The 27,901-nt window shown below is 28.0% G+C and overlaps 1 protein-coding gene across 1 annotated transcript; it reads left to right on the top strand.

The window, feature by feature from the left end:
- On the top strand, positions 1–27,508 carry Naa35 (N-alpha-acetyltransferase 35). Its single transcript, XM_043053734.3, has 20 exons — positions 1–290; positions 376–485; positions 1,085–1,118; positions 1,204–1,318; positions 2,387–2,461; positions 4,138–4,305; positions 7,582–7,692; positions 10,029–10,079; positions 10,173–10,256; positions 11,598–11,718; positions 13,444–13,625; positions 15,342–15,401; positions 15,479–15,600; positions 17,494–17,659; positions 19,392–19,570; positions 20,950–21,035; positions 21,804–21,925; positions 25,022–25,279; positions 27,160–27,240; positions 27,326–27,508. Exons 1-20 carry the CDS (start codon positions 241–243, stop codon positions 27,383–27,385), a joined length of 2,235 nt encoding a protein of 744 aa, XP_042909668.1. The 5' UTR covers positions 1–240; the 3' UTR covers positions 27,386–27,508.
- Positions 27,509–27,901: the final 393 nt, after the last annotated feature.

Here is a 27,901-nt window from a genome sequence, read left to right as displayed (position 1 = left end):
CTTAAGCGTAAAAATCAGTCGGAAGTAGTAACCCGGTAGTTTTACAATGAATTTCAACCCGCAGCGACATCTGTGCTTAGCTTTGCTTGGTTAACCAACCAGAGTTTTTACCTATATTTCATTAAACAGAAATAGGTAGCTAGAAGCCTTCCAAGCTTACTAATTTAAAACATTTGTTTATTTTTGTATTTTAAGGATAGTGATCATTTGCCTTTCGTTAAATAAGTTACTATCTTTAAAATGTCAGATGATACTGTTTCCCCTTCTTCTAAAAACGGCCTTGAAGATAAGTGCGTTAATCTTATTTAGTTCTTCATTTATTATGAATATTTTGAAATCCTCACATTTCTAATATCTTTTTTTTTCATCCTTTAGAAAAGTTGAAACTATGGATGCCGGAGCTACGGTGTCTTCTAATTCTTATCAAAAATGCTGTAGTTACAATTGGATTAATGTGACTGAAGAGTTTTTCAAGGCAACTGAAGGTTCTAAAATATTATATTGCTAAGCTTTTATTATTTTTATGAGGTCTTTTATGAACATAAAGATGAATAGTTATAAAGTTAAACATTTCATTGCTTAAACCATGTTAAATTTAAATCTTTGTAAACCTTGGCGGTAGCCATTAAATAATGATATCGTGATTCAAACTCCGAAATGAAGTTCTTTTAGAAAATGTTCGTGTTCTATTAGCTTTGCTGACTAAGTTAAATGCACGAGAACGTCACCAAAAATTCACAAAACAAAAACAGAAAGAACGAAACTTTGAAGACAAAAAACGAAAAAAAGATGTTTCAGTTTAACGTAATACTATTTAAAACTATAAATTTTCTAAAAAATTTGAGATAATGTATATGTGTAATTTTAAGATATTGTATGCAACATGTATCTGTTACTTTCATTCTTAAACGAACTTTTAATAAGTATTGTTAACTTTTGTATTATTAATTTTTGTAAAATGAATATAAAACTATTTAATGAGATTAACCAGAAGCTGTTAAAGGAATTTTTGACAGTTTAACTTATGCTTACAATGTTTTTTTTTTTTTTCTTTTAACATTTTAAATTTTTTTTTTCTTTTTAGAATTGGAACTTGGTGAGCTTCTTCATGATGATATGTAAGTTTCAATTCAGATCAATTAAACATCCTAATTTTATAAAGCTGAATCGTGTGGTGAAAATTATTAATGTTTTTATAAACAGGTTTGGTTTGTTTGAAGCAATGTCTGCTATTGAAATGATGGATCCAAAAATGGATGCGGGAATGATGTGCAATAGAGGCAGCAAAAAAGTTTTGAATTTTGACCAAGCACTTAAAGTAATCAAAAAGTTGTTAATGAGCAATTATTGCTCAAAATTCAAAATTATTTTTTGTTTGATTTGTTAAATATTTATTTTGTCATGTTCATTAATTGCCTTGTTTTTAATGCTCTGATAACTTACTCAAACTCAAATAAATAAAAAAATTTCATGTGTGACCTATTAAAATCTACATCTACTACTATTAATCTACAACTTTATATTTTTATCCTCTTTTTTCATTTTTTTTTTTTTTTTAACTCTTATAATAGTTTTGAAAACTAAGGTGTCTATTTTGTGCAAATGTCTATTTTCATTTATTTATATTTTAATTATTTTTATAAATAATTAATTAATTAATTGTCTCATATAGTTGTATAATCTATCTTTCTATCTATCTCTGTCTAATATAGTACAAAGATGATTATGCTCCAGAAAAATTCCAGATTTTTTGCTAACTGCGATCCGGAAATCCATTATCACATTTATGTATAAAAATTCTGTTATATTTTATTTCAAAATATTAGAACTAGAATTTATACTTGGCATCTCTTTCATTAGTAAATATTTTTTTCTGGTGCAATAATAAATGTGATTAGACATAAAACTAATCTTATACATAATTATTATTTTAAATTGTGCTGCATATTATGTATTCAGAATTTCATGTTTTGAAAATATCAATGATTTAAATTTATAAAGATTTAATTTATATTAAATCAATGGGAAAATATCAATGATTTAAATTAAAACTACTTTTTGCAATGCGCCATTAATGATTTTACTGAAGAAATTTTCAGGATTTTTGAATTGGGCTCACAACCACCCCTGATAACAACATTGACTGACTCCTAATAAATCAAGAGTTGGGTGAAGTCATTAAAAGTCAAAGCAATCATTCATTGTATTAATCTGTATTAACTATTTTAATGAGCTGAGAGATTAGTGACTTTTTAATGTTTTTTAATTATTTGCATTAAGGGGGGGTAACCTCACTTTTGGAGATATAAATAATGTTATTTCTTTTTCCATGTAGAAAGTATTTATAAATCAATCTATTGACAATCAATACCCCTACTGATTACAGGCTGGAAAATTGAAGATTAAAGATTTATCTGCTGAAGAACAAATTGGTATAATAGATGCAACTTTGGCATGCTTGGTAAGAATAGCTTTATCCTTCCTTGACAAAATCAGTTATATTTGTATAAAAACTATTATTGTACTTTATTTACTGTTTATGTATTTATTTTTGTCCCGAATATACGCAAACAAAATTTTTTTTTGTTATTAACTATATAATTATCTTCTTAGATCTTGTTTTTTATTATAATAATATTTCATTGATATTCTATGTCTGCATCTGAGGAATTTTTCAGGGCTCAAACGTTTGCTTAATTTCCTTTTAAAAAAAAAAGAAAGTACCCTTAATTGTCCTTAATTATTAAAAATTTCAATATATGTCCTAAAATTTTTAAATTTTCCAAATTTTTGAAGTTAAAAGAAAGAATAAATATTATTTATCTAAAAAAAAGAATTTAAAAGATATTCAGAAATTTTGTTATATGCCTTGAAACAAAGTATGTAACAAATGGAGTCTTCATAGCATGTAAAGTATTTTATTAGTTTACTTCCATTGTTAGAGACAATTACTCTTGACTTTAAGGTATAGAACATTCCATGTGGGGAAATATATAAAAAGCTCTTATCTCTCTTTTCTCTCATCACTATATCATACTCTACTGATTTTCCCGAAAGAATACTCGTATTTTGCTACTACTTAACAATTTTCCCTATTTATACTATTTTCTCGCACTTTTTTAATATATATTAAAAAAATAAGCAATAAATTTTTTCGTATTTTTATTTTTGAAATATCTGTGTTTTCTTAAAAGTGTTTTTTTTTTCCGCTTAAGGGCATGAACTACTGAAATTATTACCTCTTGTATGTCTGTGAATGCATGATAGTATCCTAAAAATTACTCCCATTTGAAAATCAGCATCCTTAAATTTTGAGACAATTTAGTCCTTAATTTTCATATTCTGGACTTCCAGCCCTGATTTTCTTGAAATTTTTGCTGGATAAAATTTTTAATTATGTGTTAATATATTATTATGATATTCTTTCTATGGTTTTTTGCTTACTGACACATTACTGAAGAAGTCCTAGTTATGCTACGAAAAAGTTTTTTTTTTAGTTGTCAACATACTCCCTTTCAAGAATGATACATTCATTTAAACACTCCTGTAACTTTTCGATACCTATTTTGTAAGAGGATTAGTTTTTGCTCTCAAAATAGGCCTCAGTTTCAGCAACAACTTCTTCATTTGAGCTAAATTTCTTTCACTGAAGCATACTTTTGAGATCTGCAAAGTGCCAGTTGTTGTTTGGGGCCAGATCCGTAAATATGTTGGGTGTTGAGTATAATGAGTTCAAAGCATAATTCATTCGATTTAACCATCATTTTCATTGACTAGTGACAAGGGACTTCGTCTTGGTGAATAAGAATTTTATTTTTGTCAGTGAGGTTTTTTTTTTTTTTTTTCAATTTCTTCACTCAGTCTTTCCAATAATGCTTTCTGATATTCGCTATCAATAGTTTAATTTTTTTCAAAATAGTCAAAGAACAAAATACTGTGTCTTAAAAAATGTATCATTTAAAAATTTATTAAGATTACACTTATAAGTCATTTGATGGACTCTTAACATCTTTTTTTTTATTTTGTTATGCATTGTCAATATTCAGTTAAATATAGCAGAAAACTTCAATTCGATAGATATGAAACAAACAAAATATAGTCCCTGTCCTTAAATTATGTGAGTTTGTTGTTTTCCAGGTTACTTGGCTTGAGGGACACTCACTAGCACAGACTGTGTTTACCAATTTGTATCTTCAGAAACCCCATCTTGTGGAAGATAAAATTATAAGAGCCTTCAGTATACATCTGTTAAAAATGTTGGAGGTCATACGAGATTTTGTAAACAAAGCTGGCGTGTTTGAAGAGGTACATGCTTTTGAACTATTTAACCATTTTAATGTTATTTATTAATTTTTTTCTCTAGAAACTCATTTTTCAGGCTGAAGTCTATGCTATCATCTAGTGTTGCAGCAGGGTTCCCACGGCCCTTAAAAACTGCTTAATTTTTATTTTGGAATGTAAGGGCCCTTAAAAGTACTTAATTTTGGTACAAGGTTTTTAAAAGTCCTTAATTTTTCAGCATCACTAGAGTTGATCGGAACAATTTTCAGTTAAATTTTTCAAAACAAAATACCGTTCTTTTATCACCTAGAATTAGACCATGCATCATTTTAGAGACAAAAATGAATGTGTTTGAGGGGGCTACAGGCAAGGGGAAGAAAGCATGTCCTTTTATTAAAATATTGGTTCTTTCATTGTGCTCTTTTAGGGGGGGGGCAGTTTTAAGGTACCTAAGTAGAAGACCCACACTAATCTTCAACATTAACAAAATTCGAGAAATTCTGTTCTACTAGTCATCTGCTTATAGGAATTGAGTAAAACCCTAAGAAAAGAAGTATCAGAAATATTTTTTGAACTGGAATCCATGGCAATAACTATTTCCTAAAATCTTGAAGAATTTATATTTCAATGTGTAATAAGTAACTAAATTTATTGAAAGCAGTGATATTTTTGTAAAATTCATGATCGTACTAATAATTAAACAGATCTGTAATTAACAGGGTTTAAAAAATTCCAGCCCACCTATTTTTTTCATCAAAAACCTGGGTTTTATTGGGTTTTTAATGAAAGTTTCTTGAAAAACACTTTAATTTTTTTTCTGAGTACTAAATAAGAATGCATGATTTGCTTTCTATCAAGAAAGTTACATATTTGTTAACTGTTTATAATTTGTTTAGTTGCAATATAAATTTTTTTTTAAACTTTTAGATTCTTACACTATTATTTTTGTTTCTTAAAGATAAGCAGATTGTTACATATTATTTAAATCTACTCAATTAAAGATGCTTGGATCTTAATAAAATCTTTATTCAGTTAACATTGCAACTTAATATACTGTTAATTTTTTTTTTAAATTTTTATTCAATTTTTGGTTGCTTTAAAAAAAGTTCATGTTTTTCACCAAATTGTTTATTAACATCATGTAAAGTTAATTCCTAATAGCAAGCTTGCCTGGAAATAATTTTGTGTAAAGCTCATCATAAAAGTAAATATAGCACATTTGTTGTTTAGTAATAATTTTTAAATTGTTAAGTTGTATACCGTTTTCAATATGTTTTACATAAAATATTTCAATATTTTTTTTACAAAACGTTAAATGATAAGATGATATTACAGGATTATTTTATAATAAAAGAATACAACTTTTTTTCTGGCCATAGGAATATGTTGATACTTTTGAAAAATCGTTTTAGACCCTCTTGTATACATGTTTACTAACTAATAAGAAACTAATAGTAATAAGAACTAATAAAAAGAAATTGGTTTGAAAATTATAAATCTTCTCAAATGTAATTGTATTTTTATTCTATAAAAATTTGATAAAAATATTTATTGTAATGAATTTAAAAAATATATTGAGTTAAGCCTTATGAAAGGAATGTGGAATGATTTAAGGTGCTTAGATATTAGTATCGCCTGTTTTTACTCAAAATTGGACTTAATTTTACATGGCACAGTTAAGAAAACTATTCTCAAGCATAACTCTAATTCAACTTTTTAGTATTAATTATTTTAATATATACCCTTATAAATTAAACATTTTATTAATAGAAAAGAAAGAATTTTTTAGCGTAACTGAATATTTTGCAAGATTGGCCCACAAATGAATATGTGATGCAGGTCTAGTAGCGAAATATAAAAACTTGTTGTAATAAATTTTTCAATGTTTTTGCCAAATTTCTTTATTTACGCTTTTTTTAAATATACATGAAAAAAATTGCAAATCTAAATTTCTAGCTTAATTTTACAATTCAATTTTCAATGAAATCATTAAAAATTGAATGTGGATTAGTTTCATAGATTATGTTAACATTTCATATGTTAACAATCTGAAAATATTTTTTTTAATAAAACCCAACCTGCTACTTCTTGAAATTCAAAAATTGCCCGCTACTTCTTTGGCGAGCCCTGTTAATGAATGCAATTATATCAGTGCTTACATTGTAATAAAATTGTTTATTTTTTATTTTTTTATTTATTGATTTTTTTTAAGAAATGTAAATAATTGGCACTGTCACTGGTAGTGACAGTGACAAGAGTGGGAACCCTCTGCTGAATATGCTTAGACAGGGATTATCTAAATATACCTACAACATCTGTTCTGACAGTCAGCCTGCTCTTCTATCACTATCAAGATGTAACTTCACCTCTTCACTAGTGTGGGAGTGCTTCTTGGTCTTCAGTGACCTTTCTACTCATAACAAAGTATACCTACATTGGGTGCGTGAACATATTCCTGGTAATCAACTGGCTGATGAAACAGTACGGACTGGCTCCAGTGCGATTTTCTGGGACCCTAAACCAGCTTTGGGAATTTCTCCCACATCCTTCAGGTCATCTATATTAAAGCTCTATGGCACGATTGCTCATGAGCAATGGCGCAACTCAACCTGAAGAGTTAAATCGTGACTGCCCTAGTGTGCCTCAAAAAGAGCTACTTAAGCTAAACAGGAACAGTTTGAGGAAGATCATTGATCATCTCACTGGACACTGCACCCTCAGGAGACACCTATACATAATAGGTATTGAATCTGATTCTCTTTATCAAGGTTGTTTTCTTGAAAAGGAGACTTCGTGACATATACTTACTTTATGAGGTCTATTCTGCTCAAAGATTTAAGCATTTAGGGCAGCATTGCATTAGGGCCTGGGGATTACAAGATATTCCTGTCAGGTGTTTGCTGAACTTAGTTTCAATTTTTCCGCTAGTCATGATCTAGGGTTTGAGTAAAATAGAACCCTGGTCAATGTGCCCTGCTCTTTGGAGCTGCCAGGCCTCTCAGTCTATCTTTAAAAGCCCCATCTTGTTGAGGATAAAATTATGAAGCCTTCCCCGTATATATTTGATTAAAATCTTGGAGATCATAAAAGATTATGTGGATGAAAAATGGCTGCTTCATGTAATAAATTTAAAAGTATTAAGCTTGAGTATATTTTTTTTTATCATAGCAAACTAGGCAAGGAAAAAAATCCCTTCTTTTTATACATTAAACATTTCATTCTTAACATTTGGACTAAGAATGACATAGATTTTTTTTTTTTACACTTTTTCTATTAAATCCATTTTATATTTGAATTTAGGAAGATTTTCAACCTGTTATGTATGGCTATAAATTAGCTAATGAAATACCAATCGGAAAAGCAACCACAATGATGAAAGAAGTTGAAGATGAACTTCAAAAAAAAGTAAAGGTAAGTTTATCTTTTAATTACAATTAAAAATTTGTTTGCTCAACATGGTTTTAAGTTGATGCAGTTTTGTTGAAAAAGTCTTTTCAAGAAATAAATTATAATTAATTCATTATATTTTTTATATGTTTCATATTTTTTCTTAAGGTTGTTCAAATATGAAAACTACAATAAAAATAACTTCACTCTCATTACGCTATGATGTTTATTTGAAATAAACTGACCTTATAATAAATTTACTGATACTGGTACCCAAAAAAAGAAGACATTTGAATGCAAGATAGTCTCTTTAGAAAAATACCTTAAAATCATGGACATTAATAGATTGGAGAAAGTTCTTTTTAGTCTGTTAAAATAAAAAATTTAAATTCTTATTAATTGTTCATAAAGTTAGTATCTTGTGAGAAATTTGAGCTGTTGATTTAATTCACTTTTAATGAACCAATTAAATCAATAGCTTTAAATATTTTTTTGTTTAATAAGAATTTAATTAATTTAAATCTTTCTTGAAAAAAACTCAATTAAAAAATCATTCAAAGTGGGTAAAAAAAATTTTATGCACATAAAGTTATCTTAATGTACAGTAAAATCTTACAGGACTTATAATTTCCCTGATAAAAAAAATTATGTTAAGTAATAACGCTAGTAAAAATTGCGAAATTCGGTTGTTTGGACATAGGCACATGGTTCAAATATAGAGCCATACCCGTAGAGTTCATCATTTCTAATTTTTGGGTATTGCAGTTATTTATAAAAAAAGAAAATTGACAATTTTTTGTTATAAAATTTTTACGTTATCCAGGGGTCACATGCTTATATAATGCTTGCAATAACAAAGCTTGTAGGGGGGAATTTAGTAGTTTCAAATTCATCTAATTTAAAAATAATTGATTTTAATGATATAGAACATAAAATTTTAAAATGGTAGTGATTTGAGGGATCATCTATTACTCTATCAAAGGAAACCTGCAAAATAAAGGGGATTTAAAAATCACCTAAAGTAACAGGGAGGAAATGCTGAGAATTTAGATTTTTTTTTCTTCACAAACTGAGAAAATACAGGGAATATTTTTTTCCGTGTGTCTTTAAAAAAGGTGACCACTGAAAAATTAATCTGTGGAATATTTAGGGATGATATTTCAGCTATACTAAACTATATTATTCACTATAGCACTATTTAAGTGTGTTCAGCTATTCCTTTTAGCAGTTCCAGCAGTTAAAACTAGTATAGTTATATATAACCACCCAATATAACTCACTCAAGAGCACAGTAATTGTTGTGTTTCCTCTTAATATATTGTGCATAATTTAACAGGGAATTTTTTTTCTCCAGATTTGAGTGGCAACTCTGTATTAAATATGTTCAGTTGTATCTTCACTGGTAGGGTGCGTAGCGCTTTTAAAAAGTGCTTAAAGGTGCTTATTTTCGTTTTTTAAAAGCCCTTGAAGGTGCTTTTTTTTCGATGGGTGTTTTTAAAAAGTGCTTAATTTTAACTTTTCCGAAATGTGATAGTTTTCTTTACCATGTTGATTTTCGTCGCAAATTATGCAAAAAGACATTCTCCTATTCAACGTTTTCACAATTAATTCAACCCCAATCTATTTCGGCTTACCGCCGCTCTGTAGTGTATGAAAACACCATTTGTTTTACATGTTTGATAAAATACTTTCGTATACTGAGCTGGATTCAGTGGTAAGGATTTTTGACTCTCATGTGCAATCCTGCCGCATTTTGCAAGAGATTCTCAATTTGAGACTTCATTTTCCTCCCTCTGTAATAGAATCGAAAAATCTCTTGAATTTTAGCTGATTACAGGGACCAACTAAACAATGTCAATTTTTTTTTTCTCTATTAGTGATAATTTCATTTCTCTTAATTTCATCGTTTGTAACACGTCATCATCGTCGTCACTGTAAATAAAACCACCAATTGTCAATAACTTACCAACTCTGTCTAATTATGATGTTTTTCAAAGTGCTTAAAAATATTTTTTGAGTGCTTGAAAAGGGTTTAAAAGATGCTTATTTTTTGTTGAAAACTTTGGCTACGCACCCTAACTGGGTTTCTTTTGACACAATTGAAATCCTACTTTGAAATTATTTGATTAGGGAAATCTTGGACTCAATTACAAATTAAAATTGTTCAAAGCTCCTTCAATAAAATAATAATTTATTGCTCTTTTGCATTAAAATTTGTCTTTATTTGTCAAAGTAATGCACTGTTCAGAAAATTAAAAAAAAATTTTTTGTACTTTCAATTTAACTTAATTTATTATTATTTTAAAAACTTCGTGTATGCTTATTCAAGTACATGTAACTTTTTTGCATTATTTTGTTAGATTACTCGTTCCAAACCTGGCGAAGAGCAACCAACTGAAGTACAAATACAAGTTAGTTACATTTTTTTTCTTTAATAAATTTGTTATTAAAATAGTTTAGCTTTGATTATTCAAGTGTTTTAATATCAAAATGATATTTTGCAGCATGAAGATGCCGTAGCTTTATGTTCTCGGATAAAATTTTGCAGATTATTTTATCAAGCTCTCATGACTTTTCAGAAAAAAAAGGTATCCACGGTTTCAGTAGTCATTTATTATTTACATTTATCAAATTTTTGATACTTTAAGATTTATTTTAACTAATGTTCTTATAGAAAAATAAGTCTATAAATTGATTAAAAAAAAACTATAGAGAATTGTGTAGGTCCTTTTTGTATTAATTTAGGGATGTGTTTGCATTATTTTTCTAAATACATTGGTGTAAGAAATTAAAAGAATTTGCAGGCTTGGTCGATTATCTCTAGAACTACTGAGATGAAATTTTATCTGTGCATGCATTGATACAATACCAAACAAATAACCATTCAACAATTGTAATGCACACGCATGATCCTACATAACACTCGTAGGAGTTGGAAGGTAAGAAACAGCTGTTGCAGAATAAACAAAAAAAAAATGGAGGTTATTAGGGGTATAGTCCCCTCTTACAAATATTCAGGCCTTGCAGCGTTATTTCATGTTTGAAATAAGGCAGAGCTGTTTTCATTCCCCTGATGGTTCTTGGAGGAGGTAGCGAGTTACAATTGCCCTTCCCAGAGCATCCCTGACATGTTCTATGAGGTTGAGGTCTGGAGATCTGGCTGGCCTATCTGTGCGGCAAATATCCTCACTCTCTAGAAATTCGTCGACCAGAAGAGTTCTATCCATTAAAATTAATTCAGGGCCAACTTCACCACTGAAAAAGCAAATATAGGGCTCAAAAACCTCATCCCTATACCTCACACCAATCATAGAGCCCCTTTTTAAAAAAATGGGCCATCCAACATGATGCCTGCCCAGACCATTAAACTTGCTCCTCCATAATGATCGATTTCGCGGACATTGGAGGGTAGGTAGCAGAGTATCTTGTTTCCTCCATATGAATGTACGGCAAGAATTGGTGTTTAAGCTCATCCGAGACTCATCAGCAAAGTAAATGGTCGTCCATTGATCCATACTCCAATCTGCACCACGCTGAACGAACTCTCCTGTTCATAAAAGTGAGCAGGGCATAAACAACAGGTCTTCTTGCAAACCACCCTCTCTTCATCATACTAAGCGCCGTAAGCAGAGGGTTAAGTATGTTCAGCTGTTCCTTTTTTTTCCTTATGTTTTTTCAGCAATTATTACTAGTATAGTTAGCCCTATACAGCTCATACAAGAGTACAGTGATTGTGTTTTTTCCTCTTAATATATTGTGTATAATATGTACGGGGAAAACACAGGAAATTTTTTTCTTCCAAATTTGAGTGGCAACCCTGTTATTTTTTGATTAGAGGGAGCGACTTCAGAAAAACTAAATTATGACAGTGTTTACAGAATAGGAATGCATTTATGAAATGAATTTATAGTTTTTCTTTCTCTTTGCAGTGCCAAGCTGTTGAAGAATGTGATCGTTTTTTAATTCAGTGTTTAGAGCTTATTCCTGTCATTGAAAAGACTATACATTTAGGTATAAGTCCAGATCCAAAGGCAGAAAGCAGCAACAGAGGTTAACAATAGTTTATAGTTAAATTCTAATCTTAATATTTCTTTCAGACAGTTCATTTATTCAGAGATTTGTTTCATGTTAAAAAATATGTATATAATACTTCCCTATTTTATTAATTGTCGGTTACTTTTTCTTGTATTTAGTTGAAAGTATAAAAAATAAAACATCATTATAAGGTTTCAATACATTATGCAGAAATATTTTTAAAATGATGCAATAAGGAAATGATGCAATTTTTTTAATGCTGTTTGAAAGCTAAGAAGAAAGCTAAAAAACACCTAAGAAGGGAAAAAAAATCAATTTTTGGAAAGGTGGCGAAAATTAAAAAAATAATAAAAGATCTGAAAAATGCTTTTAAAAAATTGATTAAAAAAAGTTCTAACTCTCGGGACACTTTTACTCTTCTATGGAACCCTAGAGTTCTGCGGAACATCATTTGGGATATTGCTGCTGTAATACAAATAACTAACACATGAATTCAAGAAAATGTACATAAATGTTTTTCAATCTCATTATACTATTCTGAAACTCTCATGTTATTGAATCAATAAATATATATTTGCTTTTAATTAAATATGCTGTTCATAAAGAAGTAACAAGTGCAATAGCTCTTCTGAAATATTTGTGACATTTTTTGCTTCACTCAGGATTATCATTTTAGATTGTTAACGATTTAATTGAAAAATAAATTTTTAGAAAGTTATTAATCATGGTGCGTATTGTTTTTAAAAACTTGCTTAAAGTGCTTATTTTCGATTTTCGTTTTTTAAAAGCCTTTAAAGGTGCTTTTTTCATTGCGGTTTTTTAAAAAGTGCTTAATTTTTCCCTTTTCGAAAATGAGATTTTTTTTCTTTACCATATCAATTTTTGCCCCGCATTATGCAAAAACCTGCTTTTTGCGTTGTTTTATCTATAATTTTCACAATTCATTCAACAACTATCAATTTTGGTATAATGTCGGTCCATAGCGTATGAAAGCACCAATCATTTTACATGTTTGAAAAATACTTGCTATTCCATCTGTGCATATACACTGAGCTAAGTTCAGTGAGATTCTTGCACTCTCATGTGCAACACAGCTGTATTTTGCAAAATATTCTCAATTTCAGACTTCATTTTCTTCCCTCTGATATCGAACCGAAAAATCTCTTGATCATTTTATAATGGCTAATATAATCAAGAGGAGTTCTTTGTCAGAAACTAGTTATTTAATCATGATCATGTGAAGTCTTTGAAAATTATTCTGCATTTTGTTAATATATATAGTGCTTAAAAATATTTTTTGAGTACTTCAAATGTACTTAAAAGGTGCTTATTTTTTGTTGAAAGACTTGACTACACACCCTGTTAATCGATCATTGTTTATATGAGAATGACATGTTACTAGAACAGTCAGAAGAAAATGCATATAAATTGATCTATCTATCCTGCAATAGTTTTGAAATTGCTTAAAATATGTAAAAAAAAAAAAAAGTTTTTATAGTGTGATTTTTATTTTGTCTTGTGTGTGTTAATATATGGTCTCTATTTATATCAACATATTGTAATAATTTCTTTTTTTTTCTAGCTTTTATTAACTACATATACTGTTGACTTTTTGTTTTTTAAGATTTGTTGACAATAGAGTTTTTGTATGTGTTATTATTTACTTCTAAAATATTAAAATTTCGTTATTTTTCTCTTGCTCTTTATTACTTTTTTAACACAAAAAATTAATATTTTCAGCTGACTATCCAACAATTTTGGGTTTTGAGCCTTTGGTCAATCAACGTCTTTTACCTCCAACATTTCCTCGTTACACTAAAATCAAAACCCGCAAAGAATCTATGAATTATCTACTCTACCTGGTGACACGTCTCAGAACTATCTGCAACATTACTGAATGTATCACTTTCCATTCCGCATTGGTATGCATTATTATTATTACATTATTACAGTGTAACGTCCCATATCCGGACGTCCCTTTTCCGGAAGGGTCAATTTCCCGGACACTTTTTAACAATCACAATAAACAAACATTTCTTCATCTTCCCCACTCTCTTAAAAAAAAAAAAAAGTATTTTGACAGGTTTTTTCCTTTCTTAGCTTCTAATGGTCTATGCATTAAACCCATAAATCAACGGAAAAGAGAACAGAAGATCTACCAAGACCGTACCCTTAGTAACGCTCCTCCTCTGGAAGGCAGGAAAGGGGGGGAGATTTGTTTTCAAAAGAGCACAATTGAGTCCCCTCCCCCCTTCTTTCCTGTGCAGCTGGCTAGTAAAAGAGGCATTTCCTGGAACCTTTCTGATAAAGTGTTAGGGAAAGAAGTACTGTGAAAAAGGGTAAACACAGCAAACATTAAAGTGGAGGGGGAATCCCCTTTAGTCACACAAGAAAAAATAAAGAGAACCCAATCAGCATGCCACGCCTTTATGCTTGATTGATAGCCAATGACAGGAGAGAAAATAAGAACTTGTCACTCCCCCCCCCCCCTTCAACTTGAATGACAAGTAAGAAGGAAATGAATTTTGCTTCTTCACCTACCCACCTTAATGAATGAATGACGGGAATTTCCCCTTCTTGCTTGAAACGTTCTAGTTCAAAATGGCGGAGAGAGCAATTAATATTTTCATAACTGTAAATTTTTTTAGTTTCCTATATTTATTTTTATAATAGCAATAATTATTATTTTTTAAATATTTTGTTTTTGATTGATTAGATATCATTCTAATACTAAAACATTATAGCCAGAAAAATAATGTTATTTAATTTCTGCTTCTTAGATTCAGATCATTTTAATCTCTGTTTACTTTGGGGGTCTATTATACGGAAAAATCGATTATCCGGACTTCGGAAAGTCCCATCGATTCCGGATATGCGACTTTCCACTGTATTACATTATTATCCGCATTATTATTGCAGAAATGAATCCTTTTTTATTTATTGTATAAAATATAGTTGTTAGCATAAAAACTAATTCTTTAGTTTAATATGAAATAGCCAGGAAAGTACTTTTGAACTAGGATGTGAAAGAAAGCAAGAGAGTATTAGAAACTTATTAAAAGGAGAGCTTTTAGATTTCCTGTACATCAAAAAGTGTTTTAATATGTGTCTTAACTCTTCTGAAATTTTATGCCTCCTCCCAAATCATTATTTTTATCAAAAAATTTTAAAATTTTCAAGAATTTTCGAATTCAGAAAGGGAATTTCATTAGAAGAAAAAGGAACTTTCGTGTAAGAATAATATCATGCAAATAAATTTTAGTTAGTTATGAATTTTAATATTTTAAAAAAATAAATTTTTCTATGAAACTCCTATTTTACTAATTATTTTATACTAAAAATTCTCTAAGGAATAGATTATTATATTTAAAAACATTCAGTAGGGAAAAAAGCATTTTATCAAAGATTATAACAATGATTAAAAATGTTATAATCATGTGTAAAATAATGTTAAGAAATCCTTCATTAATCAAAAATTTCTTCTTTTTGCTTTAACTTTTTTTTTCTTTTTTTTTTGCTCCATATTAGTAATATCCTTTTTTTTATGCCTGTTTATTTGCAATAAAATAATGATACATGAATTATGGAATTTGCCAATTGTGGATTTTTTTTTTTATCCTTCTCCATTTTGTTCTCAGGATTTTATGAATGAATTCAGTAAAACTTCTCCTTGTGTGCTCTCTAGATCTGTATTACAGGTAAGTTGAAAATTCTAAATGAACTTAGCCAATCCATGTTTTAATGTTCTTTTTCATACCTTCATTTTATGTTTCAGTTGTTATACTTAAATCATTCTAAATGCAGTGTTCCTGGCAAAGTGCTCGGTACTATGCACATAGTCGATGTCTTAAGAGATGCCATTCGATCTTTTATTAAGCCACCTATTCTAATGCCAAGGTATGTCAGTATTCATAATAGCCTATCAATTCGTTTACACAATAACTTTTCTTACTTCATCACCTTTCCCATTAAAAGAAATTTTTTTATTTAAATCAAAGTGTATCTGTATAAGTTAATTTACAATATCATGGCTGCCAACTCTACTGGATTTTCTAGTAGACTTCTGGATTTTGCCAGTTTCTCCTGGTCTACTGGTTGAATAAAAATTTCTCCTGGTTTTTGTACATTTTTAAAAATTCCTTAAATTGAGTAAATTTCCTTTAAAAAAAACCCTATTGAAATAGAATTTTCGTATAGATTATTTCTTGCATGAATATTTAAATAAGTGTCACTAATACATAAGGAAGCGAGCCTCATTTATAAAATTCTGTTAACTATCTTTGATCCATTAAATGCCTAATACTATTCAAAATTATGAATAAACATAATACATAACATAACATCATTTAATGTGGAATCATAACTGGAAAATATTTAAGTTTTTTTATTTTGATGACTATAAAATCCCTAAATTTCCCCGTGTGTAAAATGTTGAGTATATTTTCAACAATTATCGTAAAGTTTATATTATTGCGTAAAATCTACTGGATTTTTTCATATCCGCGTTTGTAGCTATACAATATGATTAGTTTTATTCTGTGATTGTCTAAGTTCTGTAATTGTCTAAGTAATTAGTAAAATATATTCCAATTTAAAGTTAAGAAATGGATATTTTATGAAATGTATTTCTGAAGACACTCCTTGATACTTTTCAAAAAATGCTGTAGGAATCTGTATATGAGGAGATTTTTTTTCCCTATTTAACGAATGAAATTTATTTCCACTCCCATAACTGGGATGACTCTCAAGAGATTGAATTTGGTACCATTAATTAATATGTTCAATATATCAAACCTGACTATTTTTATGTGACATATATTTCTCAAGTTACCACCCCAGTTTAAGCAATTTTTACTTGATTTACATTTTGCAAGTACAATGCCATCTTTAGTGTAAATTGAAATACAAAAACCTGCAAATCAAAAAACAGTATTATTATTTTTTTTTTAGCAGAGAGAATTTAAATCTGATATAAAAAATGTTGGTTCCAATTTAAGATTCTTAAAGATTTGTTTCCCATAAGAAACTATAAATCCCAGTTTAATTAAGCATATACGAATAGGTAGCATGTGCTTGGTCAGATAGTGCAGTATGGTAGTCTAACCAGGCGCTTATATCATATTATAGCGATTTTTTTAAAAAATTAAACGAGGCGCTCCCTCTGTAAACTTTACAGGGAGTTGACATTTGAACATTATTCTAAACATTCGAACATTGTTCCAAATTTATTCTAACAGACCTTTATTTTTTTTATGAAACATTTTTTTCTCTGTGAAACTTTTTTCTATATGACCCCATGGGAAATGTTCTCATACTGAAAATAACTTTTAGTGCAAGTACTGGTAAATACATGTTTTTTTTAATATTTTTTTCATTCAAGTTGAAATTTAACAATGGACAATGATTTTTTTTATGGATTTTTAAATTTAGATGCAATCTTAAGCCCAAAATTTTACAATAGCTAAATTATTTTGGAATACATGGGGAAAAATATATAAAAATTTACCAGTCATAAATAATTTTTATTTGTAGTGACAATTTTTGAAAATATCTTCTTACTTTACCATATTTTTGTTTTAATTTTTTAATATAATTTTTAATTTTCACAAATTATGTCTAAATTTTCACAAAATAGGTACCTCTCATAAAAACCTAGGCAGACCCCTGAATATTTTGTATAATTTAATTTATTTTGTGTGAAAAGGATGTTCTGCCCCCTACGTTACAACCTATTAACGAACTATTTAAGTGTAACATTAACAATTTCATTCTGTGTTTCAAAATGTTTAGATCCCCTCTGATGATGAATTTGCAAACTAAGGAATATGTCGAAAGCTTTCTCGGTCATTGTGTTCGACCTTTCTGCACATTAATACAGATAACTGGGCACAATAGAGCAAGACAGAGAGACAAGCTGTCTCACTTAATTGAGGAGTTAGCTGCACTACAGGAAGAAGTAAAAACATTTTTATATTCTATTGATTAATTAAACATTTTGATAAGCTTACAAAATACAATACAATTACAATTCTTATATGTGTTGCTGTTCCAAAAATTCAGTCAGGAGAGAGTTATTCGATGTTATTCATTCTTCCTGTACTTTATGCTTTGTCTCGGAAACTATTTAAGATAATAAAAATAATTTACAACTGTTTTCAAAATTTACTTATACTAAGACAATTTTAAACAAAAAAAAAGACTATTTTTAATTATTATTTCTGCAACAAACATAACAAAACGAAATAAGAACAATACAAAACCACATATTGTGCGGTTTTAAGGAGAATCTTACTGTATTCTTCAAGTACTGATCCGGTAAGTAAAGAAAAAAAAAAAAAAAATTTTAACTAATTTAACTCAAATATCTCAATTTTTAAATTTTTTTTTTAAAATTACAATCATAAACCTTCCTTTTTAAGGAATCCTTTTCCTAAAATTCTTTTCTTAAGTGTTAAGCTGTTTTAAATATCAAATTGTGAGTTGGAAAAAATCATTTGTAACTGTATTATCATTTGATGAAAATTTGAGTTCTTATAGAAATTTTAGAGAATTTTTGTGGGCAAAATTGTTACAAAATATAAAGTAAAAAAAAAATAAAAATAATAATAATTATTGAGACTTATTTTTAAGAATTAAGCTCTTAAGTTTTTCATTGTTATCATTATTGATGTAAGTAGGTTTAGGGTGCTGATTACCTGAAAATTTCTAAAAAATGCCCTTAAAAGCTGCAAAAAAAGAAAAACATCAAAAATAACCTTAAAGTAAAAGATAATCTTTAAAAATTATTGAAAACATATTTTTATTCGCTTTTTATGTAAAAAAAATTACAACTTGTGACTTGTATTTATAAATTTAATGAAAAAATAAGGTAATTAAATGAAAAGACATGTAATTTATAAATAAATTAAATTGTAAATAAATATATGATGCAGATAAATAACAATTTATCTGTTGATTGATTTATCTTATTGATTTTTAGTTACAATCTTCAAGAACATCAGAATTGCGTTGTATTATTAAATGTTTTCTGATATTGCCTTTTGTCCGACAACAAATTTTTTATGTTTTGAAAAACCCTGTTTAATCAACTCTCGTTTCGGGAGAATACTTATAATAGCTAGATTTAATTCAAAATGTATACCTATTTATAAGAAAAGAATTATTTCTCGAGCAAAATGTGTTTAAATTGAAAAAACTGATTCAAAATTCATAAATTATTATTTTAAAAAAAGTGAGGAAAAAGATCACCAAGAAAAACCAACTAAATATTAAAAAAATGTATCCTAGACCTGGTAATAAGTATTGATTTTAAAAAGGTATTTTTTTTTTATGTTAATTTAGCTTGTCCTGATCCTGTTTAAAATTTTGAAAGTGATGGTGCTTCTCTTAATGAACATTTTTTCTTATTCATATGGAAAAAAAAAACATTCCTTAAATTTTGATTGCTATATATTTTTCCAACTTCCAATGCTACTTCTTATTATTCTAGAAGCTTCATTGTAAGTAAGTTAGTAATAACAGTCTGCGAGATTAGGGAGAAAAAAAAGTATTTTAAGTATAATGTTCATATTTCATTTTAACTGGAACAATCCTCCAAAATGGTAAAAATTAAGAATAATGTTCATAAACAAGAATGGGTTTATTTTTATGGGCTGATATAGATGTTTTTTTCTTTTTTTTTTTTATAGGCTGATAAAGTGGATGCGTACCTTCACAATGTTTCGACTAACTTGGACAACCATTTTCCACATTTGGCTTGTTTTGGAACTTGGGTTCTTTACCACATCCTAAAAATCATGATTCAATATGTTTTGTCAGGATTTGAATTGGAACTATACTCTAGTCATGAATATACCTACATATTTTGGTATGTTTCTTTCTATCTCGTCCAATTATTAGAATTTATTTTACTGTTTTTCATAGAATAATTTTATGTTATTTAGATTAATGTTTTTAATGATTCAATGCTTACTTTTTCTAAAAGGTGTATTTCATTAGTCATTATTGATTATTAACTTGTTTACCACACTTTCTTTTTCCATCCGATTTTCATAAAGTAGAGTGTAAGGCATTCAAAGGTTTTCCCTGTGCTATTACCTCAACAGAATTAAATCCCGTGCTCTCATGTGTTACTGTTCTGAACGCAAGTAGAGCCAGAAAAATACATTGATTACAATTATATGTATAGAAAAATACATTGACTACCACTTTCTGTTACCCACAGTAGGAAACAAAAAGTTATATTTCTATCTATTTATCCACCTTATTTATGAATTTATTTTTTTTTTAAATAGAAAATTTTAACATATTGCATTTTTTATCCTCTTTTCTTAAAAATGTCATTTGATTAAAATATGATTCAATTTCAGTTAAATGTAGATTATTTGTATAATATTTTATAAATTTTTTTATTTTTAGTATCATATTTTTTTAGGATGACTTAGTTATTGAAAAGATGTTATATTGTTTATTTTTCCTGCAACAGTGTTTCATATTTTAGGATAATTTGTTTATTAATTTTGTACCTAAGGATTAAAAATATCACGTTTCTATTGTTACTTTATTTAATTATATTTTTTTGCTTTGTTTTCATATTTTGATAAAAAGGATTTTTAGCTTAGCTATTTATTCTATTTCATTTAACTTAATAAATGTGAATTAACTATAATTAAACATGGATTGTTTATATATTATTCTTTGGCTGCTAGGCCTATTTTTATTTATAATTGTTCCAAAACTATTAATAACTCTCCAGCCTTCATTAAAAATTATCCCAACCAAACATTCAATTTTGACTATTCATGTTATAAGTAACATTAATGCTTATTTTTACATATTTTGATAGGAATTAATAATCAACTGAGTTAACTTATTTATATGTGTCACAACGTGTCCTGTGTCTTGCATTACACTCGACATATTATGCTGTAACTTATACATTTTTATAAAAATCGACCCAATTATTTTGGTACAAGGAAATTAAAAGGAAAAACTATAAAAAATTGTGATGTATATATATATATATTAAATTTTACCTTGTTGTTTCCCCTTAAATAAATAATCTTTCAAAATATTTATTCTTGTTGATTTTGAATTTATGTAGGATTTAGTTCTTTGATTTAGTTTAAAAGCTTCTTTACCCGAAATTATTTTTGACTGAATCCAATGAATAGTGAGGGAGAAAGGAACTTTCATTGCATTTATTGTTTAAATCCTTCATATAAATTAGTTTTTTGTTTTCACTAGGTATTTGTATGAGTTTCTATATGGGTGGATGGTATCTGCATTATCAAGAGCTAATAGTTACCTCAGTGAACAAGAATGTAAAGCTGGTATTAACTTTTGATTTTTCCTTTCTATACTTATTGAAATTCAAATGTTCTATTACAGTAACAGTAGTGCTGATGAATAGTTTATATACTAGATACAATTGTTATTCTTACATGCTTTAGCATTATCTGTTTTGTAATGTTTAATATATTTTATGTTTATTGTAAACATTTTTTTATGGAAAAAAAAAATGATGAGCATATTCTAGCAACAATATTACATTGACACCAGTTGTCATCAATATTGGTCCTATGTGAACATGTATTGGGGTATCAATATTGAGATGTCTAGAATTCTCAATCCCTATATAGGGCAAATATTGGCCTACATACGATAATATGGGCCTATATTGGCTGAATAATGAATATAAAATATATGGGTTCTATATAAGGTAAATATCAGAAAATAATGACCCTTAGAAAACTTATTGAGCCAAGATTCGTGAATATTGGTCCAATAAAGGCTCGAGTTATTTTGCTCCTAGGGTAGTTGCATAATATTTTGAACTACTTTTCAGCATTTAACATTTACAGCATAAAAGAGGGAATATAACTTTAGGTTACTATTTAATGGTTGTAAGTTATAAGAAAAATTAGAACTTAAAACTCTTTAAAATCATTTTTCAAAAAAACTATCCCACCCATTGTGTTCCCATTTTACATTTCATAAGTTAAAATTCTGTAATTTGGAAAGGTTATAAATTTTTTACCGTGATAAAATTGGGTAATAATTAAACTTTTTGCAGAGTTATCTTTTCATTTTATTTTTAGAACAAATGTCTCAAAAAGGAAGAAATTCTAAAAGGAATAAAAAAAAGAAGAGGATTCAACCACACAAGCGAGAAATTATACTTACTCAAGCATTACAAAATTTATGTGGTGGCTATTACAAGGTTAGTTTAATTTACCAGAAATTAATGAAATGTTTTCTAATTATTTGATCTTCTCTGTAATCATTTGCAGTTATTTTCTCACTCACATTTTACATTTATTTCAACTTTTTGTTTTCTATTACTTCAATAAGCTCAATGTTTTGTTCATTATTATTATTATTTAAAACACTTTCTGTTCTATAAAAGTAACTAACAATGCGATTCTATTAAGAAGGTTCAAATCATTTTTTTTTTTAATAATTAATCTTTAGTCTGTCTTTGTATTTCATTGCGTATGTTGTACATTGCTTAGTTGAAATTTCAGAAAAAAATCATTTAATTGTAATTTTAAGAAATCATTATTTAAAGTTATAACAATGTGTTATGTCTCAATACTAAATTTTATTATATATAATCACACTAAGACAAGAAAACTTATTAAAAGAAGTAAACAATAAAAAAAATTTAAAAAATCAGAAAACAATTAATTGTTTAAAATAAAGAAAAATTAACATTGAAATAATATAACCTCTTTTTCAACTCATTAGGTAATATCCACAGAAAAATTTGTGGATTTAACACTTGCTTAACTAAGCATGGTATAATATTCTCGAAATACTTAAATATTAACGAAGTTATTAAAGATTGTTTTTCCAAGATTATTACTAACAATCAACCCATTTTTTATTTTATTAAGTGCAACAAAATTACTCAAATATTGCTACCATTGATTTTTTGCATGTCTTTAATAGTATTGTATTTTCTAAGCTTAAAGATGTTTTTTTTTATTAATTATTACTATGATCCTAAATTGGGATTTTAAACTTTGGAAAATTCTAATTTATCTATGTTTACTTAATAGTTATCTTTATAATGAGGAAAAAAATATTTCCAATGTTTGCCATACCACAAGAATCTCATTTTTTGCCAGTTCTAGTTAACTTATTTTTGCACTATTATGCTAGTATGAAAAAAAAACTATTCACCAAATATTAAAGATGTTTTCAGATTTATTGATGATTTAATTTTCTTTAATTATTTTTAATTAATAATTTTTATAAAAAATATTTCCCTTGAGAAATTTATCCAGCTTTTTTTTATCTTGATGATAACATTAATTTTTATTCTTTTTTTTTATTTCAGTATTAAAAGATTAGATAATTCTACATTGTTGATATACACAATAAAAGGAATAATTTTAAGTTTAATATTTAAAAAAAACTAATTGCTTGGAATTCCAAGGTTTATAGAAACATTTATAACAAATAGGTTTATAAAAACATTTATAACGGAGTTTAATAAAAATTTCACAGGGGTCATTCACTAATTTACATTAGTAATATGAATTTACTAAGTTTTCTTAGTTAGCTTAATTCTTTACATATCTTTATAAATTCAGTATGATCAATAATATTAATCATGTTAATTTTTGTTGAGTAAACTTTTATAAATAAGTTTTATTTCAATTTAAAAAAATACACCCAATAGCTTTTTTAAATTATAGTTTATCTAATTACAATTTTGGAATAATTTTTTTTACACAATCAAATAAAAATACTATTAATTTAAAAAATAGAATGTGCGACTCACTAGTGAATATATTTAAAATTCTGCATAAATTGTTTTTATGGTGGCTATCATAATCAAGAGTTCTCGTCAGAAATTATTTTTTCCTGATCAAGTAAAAATTTTGATAACGTTTTAGCATTTTGTTTATTTATATACATATATGAACTTTTTACAATAGGAAGAAATTCTTTTTTTTATTTGTGCGTTAATTATGATTTTCTGTTAAAAAAATACTTTGAAGGTGCTTATTTTTGTTGAAAAATTTGGCTACACACTTCTATAATTATTCTCATTTATAAGGCAAACGATTTTGACAAAATTAATGCTTCAGCAGCAAATATAAGCTCCAGTTTAGTGTGTACTCATTACTAATTTCATTCCTAGTTTGTGTACTACCTTTAAGAAATTCCTAAAATCCATCAAATACACATTATTTTGCTAGCATCCCAAAATTTTCACCGCCCATTAGAGGGTGTTATCCCAATGTTGTGAACCTATGGTATAGATTGATGACAATTAAGAGTGTTTTTCTAAGTCTTTCAGTTTTATAAGGATTTTTCATTTATGTCCAGTTCAATATAATAAAGTCTACTGTTAGGAATCGATCCTTTCATTGCATTAAGTGTTGTTAATAGCTCATCTTATTTAAGAAAATTTGCTAGCACATCTTTATTTACGAAAATTTGTTAGCACATAAATTGTTTTGAAAAAATAATGTTTCAACTATAATATTTTTCAAATCTTAACCTACAACTAAAACTAAACTCAGTGGTGCGAGCTCAAAGAGAGCCAAGGCCTACTGTGCCCATCTCAGTTTCTATGGTGCAAGAGCAGATGTTCCGGTCGGGTGGTCAACCGAATGTGGAACCCTCAATATTTAATTCTCAAGCATTCTTGGTACTAATTTTATCGACCCACTGAAGGGATGAAAGGTCGAGTTAACCTTGCCCGACCGGAGGATTGAACCGAGGACTTGTGGCAGAAGAGCGTAAAGCCCTACCACTTAGCCACGACAGTCAAATCTTAACCTGTACATTAAAAATGCGTTTTACAGGGTGCGTAGCTAAATTATTAAAAAAAAAATAAGCACTTTTCAAGCACTCAAAAAATATTTTTAAGCACTTTATAAAATATATCATAACTAGGCAGAGCTGGGAAGTTTTTGACAATTGACGGTTTTATCTTGTTTTAACTGTCATGTCAAAAAAAAAACTTTTGGCATTGTTTTTGACGACTGTCAAAAATCATGTAAAACGAATGGCGTTTTCATACGCTACGGACTGGCTATACTCTGAAATAGATTGGAGTTGAATTACTTATGAAAACGTTGAATAGAACAATGTGAACAGTGTCTTTTTGCATAATTCTAAGCGAAAATCAACACAGTAAAGAAAAAATCTCATTTTGAAAAAAGGAAAATGAAGCACTTTTTGAAAACACCCAATGAAAAAAGCACCTTTAAGGGCTTTTAAAAAACGAAAATAAGCACTTTTCAAAAACGCTACGCATCCTGGTTTTATTATTTATAAAACTTATTTTCCTTTGCAGGCTGTTTGTGGATTCAGTTTAGATGGAAAACTAAAGCGACCCTGTGTGGAATTTGATAACGAAAGAGTCCGCTATGAACATAGATTTGCTCCTTTCAACTCTATCATAACTCCACCCCCAGTCCCGTACTCTCAATTTAAAGATGTGGCAGAAATGTTGCAGTTCCATTCAACTCCAACTGACCTTTACATGGATGCCTGCAAATGCTTTCATCATGCTCGTCTTAATCTTGAAACATTAGCGGATCCTAACGAAGAGGTTTGTTTTATTTTATCCTAAACGTTTCTTTATGTGAAAAAAACATTTTTTTAAATAACTCTGCACACTAAATCTCCATTCATATTGATTGCAGAAATTACTTAAGGAAGATTGATTAATCTGGGGATGTTCGTCGTTAAAAAATTTTGCACTGCTGATTCCAAAAATTTTGATCTGCTGTTTACAAAGATATTATGTAGTTTTCAAAAAAAAAAAAAAACTATTCAATTTAAAAAATTGCTGTACATTATTTTTAAAAAATTACATGAAACTAATTCTACGATCAATAAAAACACTGCGTTCATCCAAGTGCCGTTTCTTTTTCCGCTCTGTATTCCTTTCTCTCTAACCTTGGTGCCATGGTTTTGAAAATAAAATATAACTCACCGTTTGTAACAGATACGACAAGAACTTTTCGCACATTTTCTCTTTCCGGATTATTCTATGATTTATACAGTTGCAGAGTGACTTTGTTGTTTATTCGTCATTTGAGGTCTGTTTGATTTTTAATCGTAATGTGTGGGTATTTAACAGAATAAACTTAAAAGAAAAAGAATTTATTATAACTGAATTGAATAAACAGAACATAATTATACTTTTTAAAAGTGAAAAGCTATTGCTTCATGTTTAAATTATCAGTGTAATAAAAAAAATGCCTTACATATTTCATGATGCATTAAGTGATCTACATGTAAATCGCAAATTGGCTTTAAAAAAATATCATAAATGAAAAGAATCACTTACTTGATAGATTGTTATTCACTCCATCAGGAGTAAGTAAACTTAAAAATAAATATAAGTTCACTGACTATACAGTGCAAAACATAAATTAATCTGGCAAAATTGTTTAAATAAATAAAGATCTGCAATATTATTTTAAACTATTTAATGACAAAATTACTGAGTTAAAAATATTTTTAAATGAATACATTTTAAAATCTGTCAATAATTTTTTTGAAATATTAAAATTTAATTCTCAACCATTATAAAACAAAATTATAAAAAATAGTAATTAATAAAATACTATTTTGATGGAAGTGTTTTATTTAACAATATCCGAGATGAAACTTACACTAACAGAAAAACTGTAAAATTAAAATGACCATAAATATATTCAATTTGCACAATGCAGTCTAATCACATAAGAATCTGATATGTGAGAGAATTACTGTTACCATTTCCATGTTTACTTGAATGAAGATTTAGTACTATAAATAATTATTTGCTAAAATAATCGGGAAGACTTAAATTAACTAGATTGGAACCAGACATGCAGCAAGAATCTTGCCAAATTCAAATAATAAATAAGTAAAATATGGAAAAAAATTTCATTAAAATTGTTTTACATTTGAATTTCAGTTTTCCATTTACATCTATCAAAAAGTTACTGTGTTCGCTCAATATTTTTCCTAATCTCTATTGTGCAAATTTCTTGGGGTTTTTTCTTCAATATTAAAATTAGAGGCATAAGAATTTTACAAAAGCTTAGGTATGGTATAGCACAAAATGGTTGGGAAGTACTGTTCTGTTTCCACAAAAGTTGCATTATAATAAATATTAGAATATCTGAAAGCTTTGGTCATGGTCTTTAGAAAAAAAAAATAGTTCTTTATGGAAGTGCTTTTCTCATAAAAATAAAATACAGTTACATACAAACCATAGTCTGTGAGAAAACGTTTGGCAAATTCTTAATGCAGGGATGTCATTGTGATAGAAAATGGCAAAAGCGGGACACCCTGCTTTTCTTCCATAAGCTTATATAGTGTGTTTATAGTTTGGAGCTTTCATGTTGCAATTCGAGAATTAAAACTCCAGAAATGAACTGCCTATTATTTTTAAGTTTGTACCACATTTAAATAATTTACTAATTATTATTTCAGATGCTGAACTTATTAAAAGTTGCAAAAACTAACTTCATTGTTATGAAGCTCCTACATAGTGGACATAAAGAAGGATCAAAGGTGACAAACTTTTACAATCAAATTTATAACTATAGAAAACTTTCCAGGCGTGAATACTAACTGAATTTTTTTCTTCTTCTTATAGGATCCACCAGAGTTTGATTTTTCTGTTCATAAGAATTTTCCAACACTGAAAGTGATCTGAGTTGTATTTTATGTTTATAATGCATTATTATTTTTATTTTATTTTATATAAAATTGTACAGCTTTATTGTAATTTGACTTAAATAAATTCAAAGGTTTGTTTCTTTTTTCAAATTTATAAAAAGAACTACTTAACATTCTTTCTTAAATTATATAAAAATCTCAGGATACTTGACAAAAATGTTGTATCTGTAAAAATACCTTCATTAAAATTGGATAATGCGATTTTAAAATTGTACATCGCGATCCCTATTTATGCGAATTAAAAATCTAACATCTCGATTTATATTTACGCCTTTTTAAAATCCAAAATCATAATTCATATTCACGTGAGTTTAAAATCCAACGTCTTGATTCGTATTCATGCATTTTTTAAATCCAATATTGAGATATGCAATCACGAGGCTGTAATAACAAAAATCTATTTTCGTATGTATACATGATTTAAAAACTACACATTTCGATTCATGCTCACATGATCTTAAAATTATACATTGTGATTAGAATTGAAGTGATT

Source organism: Parasteatoda tepidariorum, chromosome 2 (genome assembly GCF_982258835.1).
Source record: "Parasteatoda tepidariorum strain Cologne lab strain chromosome 2, Ptep-v5.0, whole genome shotgun sequence".
Taxonomy (NCBI): domain Eukaryota; kingdom Metazoa; phylum Arthropoda; class Arachnida; order Araneae; family Theridiidae; genus Parasteatoda; species Parasteatoda tepidariorum.
The sequence above is the reverse complement of the archived record's forward strand: the minus strand, read 5'-3'. Positions and strand labels throughout refer to the sequence as shown.

Excerpts from the sequence above, each read along its gene's own strand:
- Naa35 (XM_043053734.3), top strand. The coding sequence starts at position 241 with ATGTCAGATGATACTGTTTCCCCTTCTTCTAAAAACGGCCTTGAAGAT. Across the intron at positions 291-375 it reads AAAAACGGCCTTGAAGATAA|AAAAGTTGAAACTATGGATG; the intron begins GTGCGTTAATCT and ends TTCATCCTTTAG. Across the intron at positions 27,241-27,325 it reads GACATAAAGAAGGATCAAAG|GATCCACCAGAGTTTGATTT; the intron begins GTGACAAACTTT and ends TTCTTCTTATAG.